Raw genomic sequence first — 8,943 nt, forward strand, 5'->3', positions numbered from 1 at the left:
ACACACACACACACACACACACACACACACACACACACACACACACACATAGCCCAAGACCTATTATTCTCAGTGCCCTCCTACCTCTCCTCAAGGCTACCACTAAAACATGGAGAAATGGACTTCAAAACAAGCGAACTCTCCTGGGTAGGTGGTACTTATTAGAAGGTTTACATAAAAATTAGGACCTCCCTTAGTAGGACTATGACCATCTAGAATCAAGACAAAGTACCTCAAAGCCTGGTGGACTTCTCCTGACTTTCAGCAGAGGAGATGCAACTTTTTTGGGGGTGGGGTGGGGGAGGGGATTAACATAGGGAAGTTGTAATCAGTGAAACCCTTCCCTAGCTTATCCCCATTATAAGAAGGAATGTAACCCTCTGCTTAGTCTATCATTGGCAACGGGGTATTTTAAACGAAACCCCCTCCTTAAGACATTTTGGAATCAGGACATCGGATAACAGTGAAGAAAAAAGGAGAAAGTTGATTTAGGGTAATGGGAAAGGGAAGGGATTAGTTTTAATTTTAGTTTCTTATTTTTGACACCGAATCTTGGAAGGCTGCATCTGTATGAAAACAGTTTAGCGCCTTCCCCAAGAAGGGAGACTCTAAGCGTGCACACTAGGAGGTGGCTGATTGCAGCATCTTATGAGTCTTTTGGCTACCTCCCCGGAAAGGCACGGATTCTGTTCCCCTTCATGAGCCCCATATCGAGGATTCTAGTTGGAAGCTCGTTCTTGGCGGAGATAAATAAAACGAGTAAAACAGCTCTCCTTATCCTTCACCTTAGGCGGATTTCCTAGCTCTTGCTAAAGCCTAGAGTGTCCCCGTGAAGCTCAGTGTGTATGAAGAGAAATAGTCGGAGCCTGGATCGGGACCTCAGGAGGCCGGTTGAAGGGAAGCGGCACAGAGGACTAGGCACAGTGCACCAGGGCCCCGCACCAGAAGAGAAGGCACAGGTGCTTTTCCCGTGCCCCAGCCCATCACACAGACAGCAAACAACAGTCCAACTTAACCTGCAGCTCCAGAAAACAGAGGTAAAGCGTTTTGGAGGTGGGGAGGAAGTCAGGAGACTTCCAGTATCCGGAGCTGAGCTTTTCCCACTCCCCAGAGGCACCGAAAAACCCGGAGAGACATTCATTCACAAGCTCCAGCAGCAACTTCCTGGCAAAGACAGCCCCCTCCTCCCCCCCATCTCCCTGCGTCTCCCCCACCCTCCGCGTCTCCCCCTCCCCCTACCCCGCCTCCTACTGCACGGCCGCCTCGGTGTAATTATTATAGTCATAAACAGATGGGCATCAACAGTGTGGAGAGCCTTCCCTCCAACACTTGTGCGCCTCCTTCCCTCCCCATAACAGCTCCCGCCACCAACCCTGAAATAGCAGCTGGTGCCACCCTAAATACCAGCTCTTGCTACTCACTTTTGCCCCAAGTAAATGCTCCCATTCACCTCCCCCAGATAACGGTTTCTAGCTCCCAGGATTGAAATACTGTCGCCCTTCCAGTAGCTCTCCTTCCTCGACCCCCCACAATTATCTCCTTCTTGTTTATTTTCCCTAAGACCGAGCGAGACTAGCCCCCAACATCACGGCTCTGGGTCCTGTAAATAAACCCTTTTTCTTGGTCAACCACCCTCAATAACTTAGCGGATCCCCTGAATGGACCTGCACCTTGACCTCCACACGCACCTCCTTCGCAACGGCACCCGAAGAATGACAAATAATAAACTTAAAGAAGACAGAAGAGAGGACTCTGTGGGCTAATTAATGGGAGGGAGGTCGTGAGCAAGACAAGGAAGAGAACGGCAGTTGGGACAGCTGCAGATGGTGCACCTCGCACAACGGTCCCCTCCACCCCATGCCCAAGCTCAAGTGCATCCTCACCTCAGTCCACGCTTCCCCTTCCCCCCCCCCCACTTCCATCCCCACCCGCTGTCCATCTCCACCTCCACCTGCCTACCTTCATTGCTCGGGCTGGCTAGGAGGGTCCGGAGTGCGGCGCAGAGTAGGAGACAAGTCCAAAGAGGAGCTCGCCGGGGAGCAGAGCAGCACCCGGCCAAAGACACCGTGGCGGAAAAGGAGTCGCAACTCCCACTACCGTGGCCAGCCGCACCGCAGCCGCTGTGGAGACGCCGACGCCGCCTCCCCGCAGCCCGGGGCTCAGAGCCCATCATCCTCTCTCCTATCTCCGCAGCTGCTCCCGCGCGCTGCTCTGTTTGTCCTTTTGCCGCTGCTGCTGCGGGGACGAAGGGAAACGCAGATCGTCTTTCTCCTCTTCTTTCTCGGTCTCCTTCTCCTTGGGGCTTTCACTTCCTCCAAAGCAACAGTAATCACTGACCAGAGGAGATAGGTGAAGTTTTCTTGTTCCTCCCTCCCTCTTAGAGGAAATAACTAATAAAAAAGAGCAGTTAACAGTAACTATTATGGTACTAGACTTGCCGATCAGATCCCGGGTTCTCTCCTTGTCTTGCACTTTTGGAATTAAAAAAATGATAACGATAATAATAATAATAATAATAATAATAATAATAATAATAATAATGTCACTAGGGAAAACCAGCAACTCCTTTCTCAGTTTTTGGGGCTGAAATGCCAGAGGATTAGGGAAGATAGCACTTATCTCGAGACAGGACGAAAGCAGCAATAAAAAAAGAAAAGAAAGAAAGAAAGAAAAGGAGGAGGGGGATGGAAGGAAAGGCGAGAAAAGGTGGGATTGCGGGTGGGAGGAGAAATGGGAGAGAGGTGAGAATGGAAAAGAAGCCAGAGATCTTAAAGAGGTTGGAAGAAGGAAATAGCTGTGGGCTGGGAGCTGAAGAGGGGGAGGAACTGACACGGAGAAAAAGAGGTAGGAGCTTAGAGCTGCGGCTGGCTGCTGCTGCCCCTGTTCTGTTTGAGGTTCCTGCCTCTTAGCGGAGGAGAAGGAGGCAGTCTCTATGTGCTGCCTGGGAAGGGAGCCTGAGTCTGTTCTGCCACGAACAGCTAGCTACTGCTGTGTCTAGGTCTGGATCTCTTCTGCCTCCTTCCTTCCCTCTCTCTCCCTCTTTTCCCCCTCCTCTTCCCAGCTCTCCCGCCCTCTCCTGCTTTCGCTCTCCTGTGAGTCTCTACTGTACGTGTGAGTAGTCTACGAAGTCACACACACACACACACACACACACACACACACACACACACATACACACACAGAGCACGCACGCATGGATAGGAGTAATCCAGAGGCAGCAGATAGTAGTGTTGCCTAGCTGACTCTGAGAGGCACTTTTTCCTCCCCTGATGCCCCAGGGGAAGAAATCTCCTGGCAGTGCCAGCTAAGACCTGGGCTCCCTTGAGGCAGAAGGAATTCTGCTTTCGCCATGCACCGAGCCCTAGAGACGAAGGGCTCATTGATCTGGCACACTGCCCGTTGCCCACCGCCGTCTCCTTGCAACGAACAACCTTGTAATCCACATGATCACATGCATTGGTAGAGTCAGTGGCTAGTTTCTGACTTCACATATTTCTCCCTGAATCTGACCCTTTCTATTACCCCGTTATTTCAGCGGCTGGGACAGGATGATTACATGAAATTACTTTGAGAAGCAAAATGTAGAATATCAAAATAGACAGGTGGTGTCTGCGCTTGAATTTCCAGGAAGAGAATAGAGTTATTTTTATTTAGGTATGCAGCCGTCGTGATGGGGGATGTGTTAGTTAAGATGTAATGGTTAGTCTTTTTTTTTTTTAAATAATGCTTTTGGAGTATTTTTATATTAAACTACAGCTATAAGTAATGGACTTTGGTGCGATAGATTTGAGCTGGTAACTTGAGATTTTTAGATTTCAGAATTTTCACTTGCCTGTGTTCTAGTTACAGTGAGGGGTTTAAAAATATAAAAAGACAGTTTAAAGCTACTTTCTCCTCACCCTTCACATCCCCTATTTATCCTTTCTCTCCTTTATCCACTTTTCTCTTGTCTCATTCATAGTCTCAAAGAACCACCTCTGAAGGGTAATTTTAGTAGAATAGCATAGGAAAAGAATGCCAGATGAGGCAGATGTGATTTTAGAATAAAAGAAATCTCATTTAAATTTGATGTATCATAACTACAGTGAGGGTTGGGATTTCATTTGTCACTAATAAAGGTGTATATGCCCACCCACTTGTCACTTCTAGATTCCCTTTTTTCTAGACAAATTTCCTATACTGATCTATTTATTAAATGACAATTGCCTTTTATTTAGCAATGAAGAAAAAAGACAAAGAAGTAGCAATGCCATTTTAAAAAGAGATGGGAACTCATAAAAAAAAAATGTTTTGACAGTCCTAAGGCCCAGAAGCAGCTTCTTTGCTTCTTTCTATTATGATGTAACACAAACAGCAAATTGAGAGGAACAGTAGTGAACCAGTTATTCATTTTCATGAGCAAGATGGAAGACTAAAAGTTTCCTTTCATACTGAAATCATGAACCAGGATGTAGAGCTCTGGACCTGGAGTCATGAAGACTTAGTTTAAAACCTTTTCTCTGAAACTCATAAGCTATATGAGCAGAAACAAGTCATTTAATTTTTGTGAGTCTTAGGGAACTCTTAAGTTACCATAAATTATAAACATATTGATGTACACATATAAGGTAGTTAAAGATAGCTTTACAAAGAAGTCCCCTCAAACTACATGATGTAAACATTACTTATTTCCATCTTACTGCTGAGTAAAGGAAACTCAGAGAGGACAGAGTCTAAGTTTTAGAGCTAGGTTTTCTAAATCCATGTTCAGTACTTGTATCTATATAACTTAAATCATAAATAGAGCTGGAACCAGGGGTGGGGAACCTGTGACCTTGAAGTCACATGTGGCCCTCTAGGTCCTCGAATGTGGCCCTTTTATGGAATATAAATTTCACAGGACAAATCCCCTTAATAAAAAGATTTGCTCTATAAAACCTAGACTCAGTCAAAAGGCTACACCCAGAGACCTACAAGGCCACATGTGGCTTTGAAGCCACAGGTTCCTCACTCCTGACTTAGAAATATAGAAATGGAGATCTTTAAAAGAATATAATGCAGATAAATTTTGATCATGTGACCATGGAAAAGTAGTTTAACTTTGCTGGATGTCAGTTTCCTCATCTGTAAAATGAAAGAATCAAACTAACCAATATCCAAAGTCTTTCTTCTTTCTCTAAATTTCTATTAATTTATCTACATTTCCATCTGTTTAAAAACCTTTGATAAATACTTATTGCCTAGTGTGCTGAAGTGATGTTGCTCAATTGTCAGAAAGATCATAATATGTTGAGAATGTTCTATGTTGGAGAAATATTTTGTTATTGTAATTGCAATCCTGTAGATTTCAGGATCTACCCTCAGAGAAGGATCTAAGTATCAATGGCTCTGTCAGAGAATGAAGAATGGGAGCCCTGGCCAGCCAAATGCATAGAAATTGAACTGGAACTCAGTTAATATCAAGGCCAAGATTAGTTATATGAAAGTCACAAACTATCTAAGGAGAGGAGGCCAAAAGTTTGATAGTTGCAGCTAAGATTCATGATAAACTATAAGATCCTTGGAAATCTGTGAGTCTTTTACTTTTTTCATCTGTTATTATATCTCCTACTCCTTTCTGTAACACTTTATAATAAATCACCTTTTATAACATCTTCTGCCTTTATTCTGGTTTTCCCCTATGCCAGAGATGCTCTCCATTTTCCCTTTCCCTCTTGAAATTTTTAACTGCCTTTAAGGCTTAGCTCCAAAACATATAGAAAGATTGTTTGTTTTTTTTTTTTTTACATTTCTTGGGTATAGTTCTAATATTGATATTACTAGATAACAGGGTATACACAGGTATCTTTGAAAAGACAGCTTTGAGTGAATAATTCTAAATTACTTTCCAGAGTGCTTGTACTAATTTAGAATTGCACTAAGAACGCATCAATGTAACTGTTTTCCTGCAGTCCCTCTAATATTTGTCATTGTCTTTTCAGCCTTGCAAATCTGATAAGCTTGAACCTTAGAACTGTTTTAATTTGCATTTACTTTATTATTAGTGTTTAGGAGCATTTTTTTTCCATGCCAGCTCCTATACAAAGCTTTGCTGCAAGTTAGTTATGAAATTCCTCTCCTTCTTAAAATTATATTCACTTCCCTGTAAACATGCAAGCTCTTTCCTTACAGAAGAACACAAGCTCCTCTAGGCCAAGACCTTTTTTTTTTTTTGTTTGTCTGTATACCCTGCATTTAGCACAGTTTTGTACATGTTATTGTTCAGTCATGTCAGACTCTTTGTGGACCAGAGCATGCCAGGCCTTTCTATCCTGTACTATGCCTCAAAGTCTGCCCAAGTTCATGTTCATTGATTCCATGACTCTGTCTATGCATTCACCCTCTCTCATCCCCTTTTCCTTTTGCCTTCAATATTTCCTAGCATCAGGGTCTTTTCCAATGAGTCCTGTCTTCTCCTAATGTGGTCAAAGTATTTAAGCTTCAGCTTTAGTATTTGACTTTCCAGTGAATAGCCAGAAACAATTTCTTTAAGTATTGACTGATTTAATCTCCTTGATGTCCAAGGGACTCTCAATTCTGATTTTTAATGAATTATTTCCTTCAGTGAGCTTTGGTGCCTCTTTTTTTTTCTTTTTAGCCAATTCTTCTTTTTAAGGAATTCTTCTCTTCAGTGAATTTTTGAATTTCTTTTTTTTTCATTTGGCCAATTCTGCTTTTCAAGACATTTTCCTCCTCATTGTATTTATGGGGGGCTAGGCAATGGGGTTGTGACTTGCCCAGGGTCACACAGCTAGTAAGTGGTGTGTGTCTCAGGTCAGATTTGAACTCAGGTCCTCCTGAGTCCAGAGTCAGTCCTCTATCCACTGTGCCACCTAGCTGCCCCCTCATTGCATTTTTGTACCTCTTTTACCATTTGGTCTATTCTGGTTTTTAAGGTGTTATCTTCTTCAGTATTTTTTTTTTGTCCTTCCTTTATCAAGCTGTTCACTTGTTTTTCATGCTTTTCTTACATCACTCTCATCTTCTCTTCCTCTACATCTTTTAATTGATTTTTAAAATAGTTTGTGAGTCCTTTCATGGTCTGAGACCAATTCATGTTTTTCTTGGAGGTTTTGGATGTAGGAGTTTTGACTTTGCTGTCTTCTTCTAAGTGTGTGTTTTGATCTTCCTTGTCATCATGGTAATTTTCTATAGTCAGAATTTTTTGTTGTTGTTTTCTCATTTTCTAGCCTATTTCTTGACTTTTAACTCTTTGCTATAGTTGAGTTCTGCTTCCAGGGTGGAGGATAAATTGTCCCAAGCTTCAGTGGTTTTATGCAGAAGTTTTCAGTTGCCAGCAAAGAGACACCTGTCTGGTTCTTCTGACCAGTTGTTCAACTCTCTTACCCTTTGTGGGCTGAAAACTCCAGAACTGCCCACTGCCTCTGCTGATCCAGTCACTCCCTAGGTCTATTCCTGGTTTGCTGGGGCTGGCCTGTGCTGGCATGCCTTCACTTGACTGTGCTCCAATCTAATTCTGGTGTGACAGATCTTTCCTGCTAATCTTCCAAGTTGTCTTGGGATGGAAAATAGTTTCACCCTATCCTTTTGTGGGTTCTGCTGCTCCAGAATTTATTTGCAGTGTTATTTAAATGTCTTTGGAGGTGTTTTGGGGAGAGCTCAGGTGAGTCCCTGCCTTTATTCTGCCATCTTTGGTTCCACCTCTCCCCCCAAACCCCATCCAGGGACTCTCAAAAGTCTTCTCCAAAATTTGAAAGTGTTCATTCTATGGAGCTCAGCTTTCCATATAGTCCAACTCTCAGTCGTACATTGCTACTAGAAAAACCATAGCTCTGACTATATGGATGTATATTGGCAAGGTGATGTCTCTGCTTTTTAGTTTGCTGTACAGATTTGTCATAGCTTTCTTTCCAAGGACCAACTGGTTTGTTTGTTTGTTTTTGGTTGTTTTTTGTTTTGTTTTTAATTTCATGACTGCAGTCTCCATTTACAATGATCTTTGTGCCCCAAAATATAAAACCTATCACTTCTTCCCTCTCTCCTCCTTATATCTGACGGGAATTGATGGAACTAGTTTTTGTTGGTTTTTGATGTTAAGCCTCAACCATCTTTCATACTGTCCTCTTTCACCCTCATCAAGAGGTTTCTTAATTCATCTTCACTTTCTGCCATCAGGGAAGTATAGTCTATATATCTGAAATTGTTGATATTTCTCACAGAAATCTTAATTTAGGCTTTTAGTTAATCTAGGCTGGCATATTGCATGGTATACACTGCCAATAAGTTAAATAAACCCAGGTGGCAACGTACAGCCTTGTCATACTAATCTTAAACCAATAAGTTGTTCCATCTTCTGACTGTTGCTTCTTGATCTGCCTACAGATTTCTCAGGAGACAAGTAAGATGTTCTGGCACTTCCACCTCTTTGAAGCCATGCCACATTTTGTTGTTATCTGCACAAAGGCTATAGTGTAGTCAATGAAGTAAAAGTAGATTTTTTTTTTCTGGAACTCTCTTGCTTCCTGCATAATCAAGCAAATGTTGGCAATTTGGTCTCTAGGTACAAAAAATACAACCTCCTATAGGAAGGATCTTCTGATAACCCTCAGAGGTCAATGAGAGATTGATCTTGTTAGAAATAATGTTAGAAATTGTTAGAAAAGTTCAAAAGAATGAGAGATTGATCTCTGATTCTTTTGAACTTTTCTAACAACTTTTTTATGCCATATATGCCTACATATCCTATTTTGTATCATAAATTGTTTGGATATATATCCTCCCCCTCCTTACACTGTAAGCTCCTTGAATGGCTCCTGAAGACCATATCTCATGGATTTTTAAATCTACAGTGCCAACTAAGGTATTTAGCACACAGTAGGTACTTACCTTTTTGAAAGAAAGAAAGAAAGAAGAAAAAGAAGGAAGGAAGGAAGGAAGGAAGGAAGGAAGGAAGGAAGGAAGGAA

General features: G+C 42.5%; 1 protein-coding gene across 1 annotated transcript in view; it reads right to left on the reverse strand.

Moving 5' to 3' along the window:
- EPHA5 (EPH receptor A5) overlaps nt 1-2,173 on the reverse strand; it is a 458,275-nt gene extending 456,102 nt beyond the window's left edge. The window contains exon 1 of the mRNA XM_027836299.1: nt 1,960-2,173. Coding sequence (XP_027692100.1) covers nt 1,960-2,173 — 214 coding nt within the window. The remainder of the gene's footprint in view (nt 1-1,959) is intronic.
- Nucleotides 2,174-8,943: the final 6,770 nt, after the last annotated feature.

Source organism: Vombatus ursinus, unplaced genomic scaffold, assembly GCF_900497805.2.
Source record: "Vombatus ursinus unplaced genomic scaffold, bare-nosed wombat genome assembly UNPS02014818.1, whole genome shotgun sequence".
NCBI classification, from domain to species: domain Eukaryota; kingdom Metazoa; phylum Chordata; class Mammalia; order Diprotodontia; family Vombatidae; genus Vombatus; species Vombatus ursinus.